This window comes from Bufo gargarizans, unplaced genomic scaffold, assembly GCF_014858855.1.
Source record: "Bufo gargarizans isolate SCDJY-AF-19 unplaced genomic scaffold, ASM1485885v1 original_scaffold_1420_pilon, whole genome shotgun sequence".
Classification (NCBI taxonomy): Eukaryota; Metazoa; Chordata; class Amphibia; order Anura; family Bufonidae; genus Bufo; species Bufo gargarizans.
Window position 1 is genome coordinate 24,826 of NW_025334351.1, and position 15,121 is coordinate 39,946.

Sequence of the window (15,121 nt, forward strand, 5' to 3'; positions counted from 1 at the left end):
TGTTACAGGTGGATGTATGAAGGACACAGTTACAGGTGGAGGTATGAAGGACATAGTTACAGGTGGAGGTATGAAGGACACTGTTACAGGTGGATGTATGAAGGACACTGTTACAGGTGGATGTATGAAGGACACAGTTACAGGTGGAGGTATGAAGGACATAGTTACAGGTGGATGTATGAAGGACACAGTTACAGGTGGATGTATGAAGGACACTGTTACAGGTGGATGTATGAAGGACACTGTTACAGGTGGATGTATGAAGGACACAGTTACAGGTGGAGGTATGAAGGACACTGTTACAGGTGGATGTATGAAGGACACTGTTACAGGTGGATGTATGAAGGACACTGTTACAGGTGGAGGTATGAAGGACACTGTTACAGGTGGATGTATGAAGGACACTGTTACAGGTGGATGTATGAAGGACACAGTTACAGGTGGATGTATGAAGGACACTGTTACAGGTGGATGTATGAAGGACACTGTTACAGGTGGATGTATGAAGGACACTGTTACAGGTGGATGTATGAAGGACGTAGTTACAGGTGGATATATGAAGGACGTTGTCACAGGTGAATGTATGAAGGACACAGTTACAGGTGGATGTATGAAGGACACTGTTACAGGTGGATGTATGAAGGACACTGTTACAGGTGGATGTATGAAGGACGTTGTCACAGGTGGATGTATGAAGGACACTGTTACAGGTGGATGTATGAAGGACACAGTTACAGGTGGATGTATGAAGGACACAGTTACAGGTGGATGTATGAAGGACACAGTTACAGGTGGATGTATGAAGGATGTAGTTACAGGTGGATGTATGAAGGACACAGTTACAGGTGGATGTATGAAGGACACTGTTACAGGTGGATGTATGAAGGACACAGTTACAGGTGGAGGTATGAAGGACATAGTTACAGGTGGATGTATGAAGGACACAGTTACAGGTGGATGTATGAAGGACACAGTTACAGGTGGATGTATGAAGGACACTGTTACAGGTGGATGTATGAAGGACACTGTTACAGGTGGATGTATGAAGGACACAGTTACAGGTGGAGGTATGAAGGACATAGTTACAGGTGGATGTATGAAGGACACAGTTACAGGTGGATGTATGAAGGACACTGTTACAGGTGGATGTATGAAGGACACTGTTACATGTGGATGTATGAAGGACACAGTTACAGGTGGAGGTATGAAGGACACTGTTACAGGTGGATGTATGAAGGACACTGTTACAGGTGGAGGTATGAAGGACACTGTTACAGGTGGAGGTATGAAGGACACTGTTACAGGTGGATGTATGAAGGACACTGTTACAGGTGGATGTATGAAGGACACAGTTACAGGTGGATGTATGAAGGACACTGTTACAGGTGGATGTATGAAGGACACTGTTACAGGTGGATGTATGAAGGACACTGTTACAGGTGGATGTATGAAGGACGTAGTTACAGGTGGATATATGAAGGACGTTGTCACAGGTGAATGTATGAAGGACACAGTTACAGGTGGATGTATGAAGGACACTGTTACAGGTGGATGTATGAAGGACACTGTTACAGGTGGATGTATGAAGGACGTTGTCACAGGTGGATGTATGAAGGACACTGTTACAGGTGGATGTATGAAGGACGTTGTCACAGGTGGATGTATGAAGGACACTGTTACAGGTGGATGTATGAAGGACACAGTTACAGGTGGATGTATGAAGGACACAGTTACAGGTGGATGTATGAAGGACACAGTTACAGGTGGATGTATGAAGGACGTAGTTACAGGTGGATGTATGAAGGACACAGTTACAGGTGGATGTATGAAGGACACTGTTAGGGCTCATGCACACGGCCGTAGTCTTTGTCCGCAGCTGCATTTTTTGCGGATCGGATGTGGACCCATTCATTTCAATGGGGACATGAAAGATGCGTAGAGCACACCGGGTGTTGTCCACTCCGCGTCTTCTTGTCGGTTTTGCAGACAAGGACAGATGGATCCTGGATCCGAGTTCTGCAGACCGTGTGCAGGAGCCCTTCGGGGTGGATGTATGAGGTATGAAATGGACAGTAATGAGTAGAAGAACACAGACCTGAAGCTGACGTTGGAGTGAAGAGCCATGTCCCAAGACTCCTTGCTCTGGAAGGCGTCCATGGGATTGTGCAGGACGAGGAGCAGAGAGTTGTCCTGGGTGTGATAGTATGAATCCATGCAGCGGAACGCCTCCAGAGCTTCATGTAAGACCTAGAAGAAGAAGGCCACGCCCGATGTAACACCCGGCACACACCCGCTGTGCACTGGGCTCCTTCTCCAGTACTTACCTGTAGGAGAACCGCCGGCTCGTGGTGCTCAGAATAACACCAGTCGCTCAGGGATCGTCTCTGTGTCTTCTGAATGTCTCTGTGGTCGGCCCTGGGCGTCTCCTTCCCCCCGACATCCTGCAGGTGACATGATTATTGGGGTGTAGTCTGTCAGCCTATAAAGGGGTTCTCTGCTGCTTACAACTTTATTCTAGTGGAAGGGTCCCCCCAAAAATAAGGTGACCTATGGGGGAAGGTTGTGCTCAGGTCCCTTGCAGCTCCCCCACAGGTGAGACGAGGCATTACAAGATGCTGGCTGTATGACGCACGGACGTGGTGGGTCCTGCCCCGACTGTCGCCCTGTTACAGTGTTGCACTCATCCCCTTGTTGTGAGGAGGACGAGGCGGATCTGGTTGGGTTCCCGCTGCCTCAGGGTGGATGGGGGTCACTCGGTCCCCGGCCAGGACTACATTGTAGGCAGCTGGGGACGCTCCCGCTGCACCGGTGGCTCGTTAGGTCATGTGACTGTGAGTGGGGGTCGCGTGTCGCCCACCAGACAGGGGGTGGGGGAGGGGCAATATGGCCGACAGGTGTTTAATACAAGTTCCAACCAGTCGTCCCCCCCCATCACCCAGCTTTCCCGGCTCCTGACTGGCAGCCGCCTCACCTCTCTCGCCTCCTCGTCCAGGCTGTGTACTCCCCCTGCAGGTGAGAAATCAGAACTGCGGTCACGCATTAGCCTCACATCGGAGGGGCCACGGAGATGACACTGATGGCGGAACGTACCGGAACCTTCCGCCGCTTTCTTCGCATACATCTTCCTCACACTGGAAACCTGAATCATTTCTCGTGCGAACGCGGCCGGATTGTCCCAGGGGAGGCGTCCGTCCAGCATCGCCCCCGCACCCTCCAACTCTCCGAACTCATCAAACCCACTGAGGGCCAGGCTCTCCAGGGTCAGCAGCTTAAACGCCCGGGTGATTTCTCCCCATGACCGGAAATCTGTAGAGACAGAAGAGGCAGCGACTGTGTGGTGTCTGCCCAGGTTATACCAGTACATGATGCGTATATACCCAGGTTATACCAGTACATGATGCGTATATACCCAGGTTATACCAGTACATGATGCGTATATACCCAGGTTATACCAGTACATGATGTGCATATACCCAGGTTATACCAGTACATGATGTGTATATACCCAGGTTCTACCAGTACATGATGTGTATATACCCAGGTTCTACCAGTACATGATGTGTATATACCCAGGTTCTACCAGTACATGATGTGTATATACCCAGGTTATACCAGTACATGATGTGTATATACCCAGGTTCTACCAGTACATGATGTGTATATACCCAGGTTCTACCAGTACATGATGTGTATATACCCAGGTTCTACCAGTACATGATGTGTATATACCCAGGTTCTACCGGTACATGATGTGTATATACCCAGGTTCTACCGGTACATTATGTGTATATACCCAGGTTCTACCAGTACATGATGTGTATATACCCAGGTTCTACCAGTACATGATGTGTATATACCCAGGTTCTACCAGTACATGATGTGTATATACCCAGGTTATACCAGTACATGATGTGTATATACCCAGGTTCTACCAGTACATGATGTGTATATACCCAGGTTCTACCAGTACATGATGTGTATATACCCAGGTTATACCAGTACATGATATGTATATACCCAGGTTATACCAGTACATGATGTGTATATACCCAGGTTCTACCAGTACATGATGTGTATATACCCAGGTTCTACCAGTACATGATGTGTATATACCCAGGTTCTACCAGTACATGATGTGTATATAACCAGGTTATACCAGTACATGATGTGTATATACCCAGGTTCTACCAGTACATGATGTGTATATACCCAGGTTATACCAGTACATGATGTGTATATACCCAGGTTATACCAGTACATGATGTGTATATACCCAGGTTATACTAGTACATGATATATACCCATATTATACCAGTACATGATATGTATATACCCAGGTTTATACCAGTACATGATGTGTATATACCCAGGTTCTACCAGTACATGATGTGTATATACCCAGGTTCTACCAGTACATGATGTGTATATACCCAGGTTATACCAGTACATGATATGTGTATATAACCAGGTTATACCAGTACATGATGTGTATATACCCAGGTTATACCAGTACATGATGTGTATATACCCAGGTTATACCAGTACATAATGTGTATATACCCAGGTTATACCAGTACATAATGTGTATATACCCAGGTTATACCAGTACATGATGTGTATATACCCAGGTTATACCAGTACATGATGTGTATATACCCAGGTTATACCAGGCCATGATGTGTATATACCCAGGTTATACCAGGCCATGATGTGTATATACCCAGGTTATACCAGTACATGATGTGTATATACCCAGGTTATACCAGTACATGATGTGTATATACCCAGGTTATACCAGTACATGATATGTGTATATAACCAGGTTATACCAGTACACGATGTGTATATACCCAGGTTATACCAGTACATGATGTGTATATACCCAGGTTATACCAGTACATAATGTGTATATACCCAGGTTATACCAGTACATAATGTGTATATACCCAGGTTATACCAGTACATGATGTGTATATACCCAGGTTATACCAGTACATGATGTGTATATACCCAGGTTATACCAGGCCATGATGTGTATATACCCAGGTTATACCAGTACATGATGTGTATATACCCAGGTTATACCAGTACATGATGTGTATATACCCAGGTTATACCAGTACATGATGTGTATATACCCAGGTTATACCAGTACATGATGTGTATATACCCAGGTTATACCAGTACATGATGTGTATATACCCAGGTTATACCAGTACATGATGTGTATATACCCAGGTTATACCAGTACATGATGTGTATATACCCAGGTTATACCAGTACATGATGTGTATATACCCAGGTTATACCAGTACATGATGTGTAATACCCAGGTTATACCAGTACATAATGTGTATATCCCCAGGTTATACAAGTACATGATGTGTATATACCCAGGTTATACCAGTACATGATGTTTATATACCCAGGTTATACCAGTACATGATGTGTATATCCCCAGGTTATACAAGTACATGATGTGTATATACCCAGGTTATACCAGTACATGATGTTTATATACCCAGGTTATACCAGTACATGATGTGTATATACCCAGGTTATACCAGTACATGATGTGTATATACCCAGGTTATACCAGTACATGATGTGTATATACCCAGATTATACCAGTACATGATGTGTATATACCCAGGTTATACAAGTACATGATATGTGTATATACCCAGGTTATACCAGTACACGATGTGTATATACCCAGGTTATACCAGTACATGATGTGTATATACTCAGGTTATACTAGTACATGTTATGTATATATGCCCAGGTTATACCAGTACATGATGTGTATATACCCAGGTTATACCAGTACATGATGTGTATATACCCAGGTTATACTAGTACATGATATATACCCATATTATACCAGTACATGATATGTATATACCCAGGTTATACCAGTACATGATGTGTATATACCCAGGTTCTACCAGTACATGATGTGTATATACCCAGGTTCTACCAGTACATGATGTGTATATACCCAGGTTATACCAGTACATGATATGTGTATATAACCAGGTTATACCAGTACATGATGTGTATATACCCAGGTTATACCAGTACATGATGTGTATATACCCAGGTTATACCAGTACATAATGTGTATATACCCAGGTTATACCAGTACATAATGTGTATATACCCAGGTTATACCAGTACATGATGTGTATATACCCAGGTTATACCAGTCATGATGTGTATATACCCAGGTTATACCAGGCCATGATGTGTATATACCCAGGTTATACCAGGCCATGATGTGTATATACCCAGGTTATACCAGTACATGATGTGTATATACCCAGGTTATACCAGTACATGATGTGTATATACCCAGGTATACCAGTACATGATATGGTATATAACCAGGTTATACCAGTACACGATGTGTATATACCCAGGTTATACCAGGCCATGATGTGTATATACCCAGGTTATACCAGGCCATGATGTGTATATACCCAGGTTATACCAGTACATGATGTGTATATACCCAGGTTATACCAGTACATGATGTGTATATACCCAGGTATACCAGTACAGATATGTGTATATAACCAGGTTATACCAGTACACGATGTGTATATACCCAGGTTATACCAGTACATGATGTGTATATACCCAGGTTATACCAGTACATAATGTGTATATACCCAGGTATACCAGTACATAATGTGTATATACCCAGGTTATACCAGTACATGATGTGTATATACCCAGGTTATACCAGTACATGATGTGTATATACCAGGTTATACCAGGCCATGATGTGTATATACCCAGGTTATACCAGTACATGATGTGTATATACCCAGGTTATACCAGTACATGATGTGTATATACCCAGGTTATACCAGTACATGATGTGTATATACCCAGGTTATACCAGTACATGATGTGTATATACCAGGTTATACCAGTACATGATGTGTATATACCCAGGTTATACCAGTACATGATGTGTATATACCCAGGTTATACCAGTACATGATGTGTATATACCCAGGTTATACCAGTACATGATGTGTATATACCCAGGTTATACCAGTACATGATGTGTATATACCCAGGTTATACCAGTACATAATGTGTATATCCCCAGGTTATACAAGTACATGATGTGTATATACCCAGGTTATACCAGTACATGATGTTTATATACCCAGGTTATACCAGTACATGATGTGTATATCCCCAGGTTATACAAGTACATGATGTGTATATACCCAGGTTATACCAGTACATGATGTTTATATACCCAGGTTATACCAGTACATGAGGTTATATACCCAGTTATACCAGTAATGTGTATATACCCAGGTTATACCAGTACATGATGTGTATATACCCAGATTATACCAGTACATGATGTGTATATACCCAGGTTATACAAGTACATGATATGTGTATATACCCAGGTTATACCAGTACACGATGTGTATATACCCAGGTTATACCAGTACATGATGTGTATATACTCAGGTTATACTAGTACATGTTATGTATATATGCCCAGGTTATACCAGTACATGATGTGTATATACCCAGGTTATAGCAGTACATGATGTGTATATACCCATCTTATAGCAGTACATGATACCGTACATACCAGTGTTGCAGTAGTGCATGAGCTCGTGTATCTGGGCCAGTCTCCGGGAGTTGAGTTCAGGAGGCAACTGGTGAAAACCGAGACGCTGGACGACGGGAAGCTTCTCCAGCATCAGCTCCTCTATACCGACTGGACTGATGGCAGGACCCTGACAAAACAGTAGTGTACAGTATACAGTCCTGTACCCGGTCACTATAGATGTACGGTATACAGCCCTGTACCCGGTCACTATAGATGTACAGTATACAGCCCTGTACCCGGTCACTATAGATGTACAGTATACAGCCCTGTACCCGGTCACTATAGATGTACAGTATACAGTCCTGTACCCGGTCACTATAGATGTACGGTATACAGTCCTGTACCCGGTCACTATAGATGTACGGTATACAGCCCTGAACCCGGTCACTATAGATGTACGGTATACAGTCCTGTACCCGGTCACTATAGATGTACGGTATACAGCCCTGTACCCGGTCACTATAGATGTACGGTATACAGTCCTGTACCCGGTCACTATAGATGTACAGTATACAGTCCTGTACCCGGTCACTATAGATGTACGGTATACAGTCCTGTGCCCGGTCACTATAGATGTACAGTATACAGTCCTGTACCCGGTCACTATAGATGTACAGTATACAGCCCTGTACCCGGTCACTATAGATGTACAGTATACAGCCCTGTACCCGGTCACTATAGATGTACGGTATACAGTCCTGTACCCGGTCACTATAGATGTACAGTATACAGCCCTGTACCCGGTCACTATAGATGTACAGTATACAGTCCTGTACCCGGTCACTATAGATGTACGGTATACAGTCCTGTACCCGGTCACTATAGATGTACAGTATACAGTCCTGTACCCGGTCACTATAGATGTACGGTATACAGCCCTGTACCCGGTCACTATAGATGTACAGTATACAGTCCTGTGCCCGGTCACTATAGATGTACGGTATACAGTCCTGTACCCCGGTCACTATAGATGTACAGTATACAGTCCTGTACCCGGTCACTATAGATCTACGGTATACAGTCCTGTACCCGGTCACTATAGATGTACGGTATACATTCCTGTACCCCGGTCACTATAGATGTACGGTATACAGTCCTGTACCCGTCACTATAGATGTACAGTATACAGCCCTGTACCCGGTCACTATAGATGTACGGTATACAGCCCTGTACCCGGTCACTATAGATGTACGGTATACAGCCCTGTACCCGGTCACTATAGAGTACGGTATACAGTCCTGTACCCGGTCACTATAGATGTACAGTATACAGCCCTGTACCCGGTCACTATAGATGTACGGTATACAGTCCTGTACCCGGTCACTATAGATGTACGGTATACAGCCCTGTACCCGGTCTCTATAGATGGACGGTATACAGCCCTGTTACCCGGTCACTATAGATGTACAGTGTACAGCCCTGTACCCGTCACTATAGATGTACGGTATACAGCCCTGTGCCCGGTCACTATAGATGTACAGTATACAGCCCTGTACCCGGTCACTATAGATGTACGGTATACAGCCCTGTACCCGGTCACTATAGATGTACAGTATACAGTCCTGTACCCGGTCACTATAGATGTACAGTGTACAGCCCTGTACCCGGTCACTATAGATGTACAGTGTACAGCCCTGTACCCGGTCACTATAGATGTACGGTATACAGCCCTGTGCCCGGTCACTATAGATGTACGGTATACAGTCCCTGTAGCCCGGTCCACTATAGATGTACGGTATCAGTCCCTGCTACCCGACGTCACTATAGATGTACAGGTATACAGTCCCTGTACCCGTGTCACTATAGATGTACAGTATACAGTCCCTGTACACGGGCACTATAGATGTACGTATCCAGTCCTGTACCCGGTCACTATAGATGTAGCGGTATCAGCCCTGTACCCGGTCACTATAGATGTACGGTATACAGCCTGTACCCGGTCACTATAGATGTACGGTATACAGTACTGTACCGGTCACTATAGATGTACAGTATACAGCCCTGTACCCGGTCACTATAGATGTACAGTATACAGCCCTGTACCCGGTCACTATAGATGTACGTGTAACGTCCTGTACCCGGTCACTATAGATGTACAGTATACAGTCCTGTACCCGGTCACTATAGATGTACGGTATACAGTCCTGTACCCGGTCACTATAGATGTACGGTATACAGTCCTGTACCGGTCACTATAGATGTACAGTATACAGTCCTGTACCCGGTCACTATAGATGTACGGTATACAGTCCTGTACCCGGTCACTATAGATGTACGGTATACAGCCCTGTACCCGGTCACTATAGATGTACGGTATACAGCCCTGTACCCGGTCACTATAGATGTACGGTATACAGTCCTGTACCCGGTCACTATAGATGTACGGTATACAGTCCTGTCCCCGGTCACTATAGATGTACGGTATACAGTCCTGTACCCGGTCACTATAGATGTACAGTATACAGCCCTGTACCCGGTCACTATAGATGTACGGTATACAGTCCTGTACCCGGTCACTATAGATGTACGGTATACAGTCCTGTACCCGGTCACTATAGATGTACGGTATACAGTCCTGTACCCGGTCACTATAGATGTACGGTATACAGTCCTGTACCCGGTCACTATAGATGTACAGTGTACAGTCCTGTACCCGGTCACTATCAGATGTACGGATACAGTCCTGCACCCGGTCACTATAGATGTACGGTATACAGCCCTGTACCCGGTCACTATAGCTGTACGGTATACAGTCCTGCACCGCCGGTCACTATAGATGTACGGTATACAGTCCTGCACCCGGTCACTATAGATGTACGGTATACAGTCCTGCACCGGTCACTATAGATGTACGGTATACAGTCCTGTACCCGGTCACTATAGATGTACAGTATACAGCCCTGTACCCGGTCACTATAGATGTACAGTATACAGCCCTGTACCCGGTCACTATAGATTACGGTATACCAGCCCTGTACCCGGTCACTATAGATTACGGTATACAGCCCTGTACCCGGTCACTATAGATGTACAGTGTACAGCCCTGTACCCGGTCACTATAGATGTACAGTGTACAGCCCTGTACCCGGTCACTATAGATGTACAGTGTACAGCCCTGTACCCGGTCACTATAGATGTTTGGTATACAGCCCATGTACCCCGTCACTATAGATGTACGTAGACAGAGTCCTGTACCCGGTCACTATAGATGTACGGTATACAGCCCTGTACCCGGTCACTATAGATGTACGGTATACAGTCCTGTACCCGGTCACTAGATGTACAGTGTACAGTCCTGTACCCGGTCACTATAGATGTACAGTATTACAGTCCTGTACCCGGTCACTATAGATGTACAGTATACAGTCCTGTACCCGGTCACTATAGATGTACAGTATACAGCCCTGTACCCGGTCACTATAGATGTACGGTATACAGTCCTGTACCCGTCCTATAGATGTACAGTGTACAGTCCTGCACTCCGGTCACTATAGATGTACAGTATACAGCCCTGTACCCGGTCACTATAGATGTACGGTATACAGTCCGTTACCCGGTCACTATAGATGTACGGTATACAGCCCTGTACCCGGTCACTATAGATGTACGGTATACAGCCCTGTGCCCGGTCACTATAGATGTACGGTATACAGCCCTGTTACCCGGCACTATAGATTGTACGGTATACAGTCCTGTACCCGGTCACTATAGATGTACGGTATACAGCCTGTACCCGTCACTATAGATGTACGGTATACAGTCCTGTACCCGGTCACCTATAGATGTACGGTATACAGTCCTGTACCCGGTCACTATAGATGTACAGTAACAGTCCTGTACCGCTCACTATAGATGTACAGTATACAGCCCTGTACCCGGTCACTATAGATGTACAGTATACAGCCCTGTACCCGGTCACTATAGATGTACAGTATACAGCCCTGTACCCGGTCACTATAGATGTACAGTATACAGCCCTGTTACCCGGTCACTATAGATGTACAGTATACCAGTCCTGTACCCGGTCACTATAGATGTACAGTATTACAGTCCTGTACCCGGTCACTATAGATGTACGGTATACAGCCCGGACCCGGTCACTATAGATGTCGGTATACAGTCCTGTAACCGGTCACTATAGATGTACGGTATACAGTCCTGTACCCGGTCACATAGATGTACGGTATACAGCCCTGTACCCGGTCACTATAGATGTACGGTATACAGTCCTGTACCCGGTCACTATAGATGTACAGTATACAGTCCTGTACCCGGTCACTATAGATGTACAGTATACAGTCCTGTACCCGGTCACTATAGATGTACAGTATACAGCCCTGTACCCGGTCACTATAGATGTACGTATACAGTCCTGTGCCCGGTCACTATAGATGTACAGTATACAGTCCTGTACCCGGTCACTAAGATGTACAGGTGTACAGCCTGTACCGTCACTATAGATGTACAGTATACAGTCCTGTACCCGGTCACTATAGATGTACAGTGTACAGTCCTGTACCCGGTCACTATAGATGTACAGGATACAGTCCTGTACCCGTCACTATAGATGTACGGTATACAGTCCTGTACCCGGTCACTATAGATGTCGGTATACAGTCTGTACCGGTCACTATAGATTCAGTATACTGTCCTGTACCCGGTCCACTATAGGATGTAGGGTATACAGTCCTGTACCCGGTCACTATAGATGTACGGTATACAGTCCCTGTACCCGGTCACTATAGATGTACGGTATACAGCCCTGTACCCGGTCACTATAGATGTACGTATACAGCACCTGTAACCCTGGTCACTATAGATGTACGGTATACAGTCCTGTACCCGGTCACTATAGATGTACGGTATACAGCCCCTGTACCCGGTCACTATAGATGTACAGTATACAGCCCTGTACCCGGTCACTATAGATGTACGGTATACAGTCCTGTACCGGTCACTATAGATGTACAGTATACAGTCCTGTACCCGGTCACTATAGATGTACAGTATACAGTCCTGTACCCGGTCATTATAGATGTACGGTATACAGCCCTGTACCCGGTCACTATAGATGTACAGTATACAGTCCTGTACCCGGTCACTATAGATGTACGGTATACAGTCCTGCACCCGGTCACTATAGATGTACGGTATACAGTCCTGTGCCCGGTCACTATAGATGTACGGTATACAGTCCTGTACCCGGTCACTATAGATGTACGGTCCTGTACCCGGTCACTATAGATGTACGGTATACAGTCCGGTACCCGGTCACTATAGATGTACGGTATACAGTCCTGTACCCGGTCACTATAGATGTACGGTATACAGCCCTGTACCCGGTCACTATAGATGTACGGTATGCAGCCCTGTACCCGGTCACTATAGATGTACAGTATGCAGTCCTGTACCCGGTCACTATAGATGTACGGTATACAGCCCTGTACCCGGTCACTATAGATGTACAGTATACAGCCCTGTACCCGGTCACTATAGATGTACAGTATACAGCCCTGTACCCGGTCACTATAGATGTACAGTATACAGTCCTGTACCCGGTCACTATAGGTGTACAGTATACAGCCCTGTACCCGGTCACTATAGATGTACAGTATACAGTCCTGTACCCGGTCACTATAGATGTACGGTATACAGTCCTGTACCCGGTCACTATAGATGTACAGTATACAGTCCTGTACCCGGTCACTATAGATGTACAGTATACAGTTCTGTACCCGTTCACTATAGATGTACAGTATACAGCCCTGTACCCGGTCACTATAGATGTACAGTATACAGTCCTGTACCCGGTCACTATAGATGTACGGTATACAGTCCTGTACCCGGTCACTATAGATGTACAGTATACAGTCCTGTACCCGGTCACTATAGATGTACAGTATACAGCCCTGTACCCGGTCACTATAGATGTACGGTATACAGCCCTGTACCCGGTCACTATAGATGTACAGTATACAGCCCTGTACCCGGTCACTATAGATGTACAGTATACAGTCCTGTACCCGGTCACTATAGATGTACGGTATACAGTCCTGTACCCGGTCACTATAGATGTACGGTATACAGTCCTGTACCCGGTCACTATAGATGTACAGTATACAGCCCTGTACCCGGTCACTATAGATGTACGGTATACCAGTCCCTGTACCCGGTCACTATAGATGTACGGTATACAGCCCTGTACCCGGTCACTATAGATGTACAGTATACAGCCCTGTACCCGGTCACTATAGATGTGTACAGTATACAGCCCTGTCACCCGGTCACTATAGATGTACGGTAACAGCCCTGTACCCGGTCACTATAGATGTACAGTATACAGCCCTGTACCCGGTCACTATGAGTACAGTATACAGTCCTGTACCCGGTCACTATAGTGTACGGTATACAGTCCTGTACCCGGTCACTATAGATGTACGTATAACAGTCCTGTACCCGTCACTATAGATGTACAGTATACAGCCCTGTACCCGGTCACTATAGATGTACGGTATACAGTCCTGTACCCGGTCATATAGATGTACAGTATACAGCCCTGTACCCGGTCACTATAGATGTACGGTATACAGCCCGTACCCGGCCCTATAGATGTACGGTATACAGTCCCCTGGTACCCGGTCACTATAGATGTACAGTATACAGCCCTGTACCCGGTCACTATAGATGTACAGTATACAGCCCTGTACCCGGTCAGCTATAGATGTACGGTATACAGTCCTGTACGGCATAGCTGTACGGTATACAGTCCTGTACCCGGTCACTATAGTGTACGGTATACAGTCCCTGTACCCGGGTCACTATAGATGTACGGTATACAGTCCCTGTACCTCGGTCACTAATAGATGTACGGGTTAGACACGTCCCTGTACCCGGTCCACTATAGATGTACAGTATACAGCCCTGTACCCGGGCACTATAGATGTAGCAGGTATACAGCCCTGTACCCGGTCACTATAGATGTACGGTATACAGCCCTGTACCCCGGTCACTATAGATGTACGGTATACAAGCCCTGTACCGGTTCACTATAGATGTACCGTATGTACAGTCCTGTACCCGGTCACTATAGATGTACGACGCTATAACAGCCTGTACCCGGTCACTATAGATGTACGGTATACAGCCCTGTACCCGGTCACTATAGATGTACAGTATACAGCCCTGTACCCGGTCACTATAGATGTACGGTATACAGGCCCTGTACCCGGTCACTATAGATGTACAGTATACAGCCCTGTACCGGTCACTATAGATGTACGGTATACAGCCCTGTACCCGGTCACTATAGATGTACAGTATACAGCCCTGTACCCGGTCACTATAGATGTACGGTATACAGCCCTGTACCCGGTCACTATAGATGTACAGTATACAGCCCTGTACCCGGTCACTATAGATGTACGGTATACAGCCTGTACCCGGTCCACTATAGATGTACAGTATACAGTC

The 15,121-nt window shown here is 45.6% G+C and overlaps 1 protein-coding gene across 1 annotated transcript in view; it reads right to left on the reverse strand.

Annotated features, from left to right (window-relative positions):
- Positions 1 to 15,121, reverse strand: part of SPAG17 (sperm associated antigen 17) — a 63,950-nt gene that overhangs the window by 23,692 nt on the left and 25,137 nt on the right. Inside the window, exons 11-15 of the mRNA XM_044274052.1 lie at positions 7,631 to 7,778; positions 3,091 to 3,306; positions 2,972 to 3,006; positions 2,325 to 2,441; positions 2,096 to 2,247 (exon numbers count right to left, since the gene is read on the reverse strand). Coding sequence (XP_044129987.1) covers positions 2,096 to 2,247; positions 2,325 to 2,441; positions 2,972 to 3,006; positions 3,091 to 3,306; positions 7,631 to 7,778 — 668 coding nt within the window. The remainder of the gene's footprint in view (positions 1 to 2,095; positions 2,248 to 2,324; positions 2,442 to 2,971; positions 3,007 to 3,090; positions 3,307 to 7,630; positions 7,779 to 15,121) is intronic.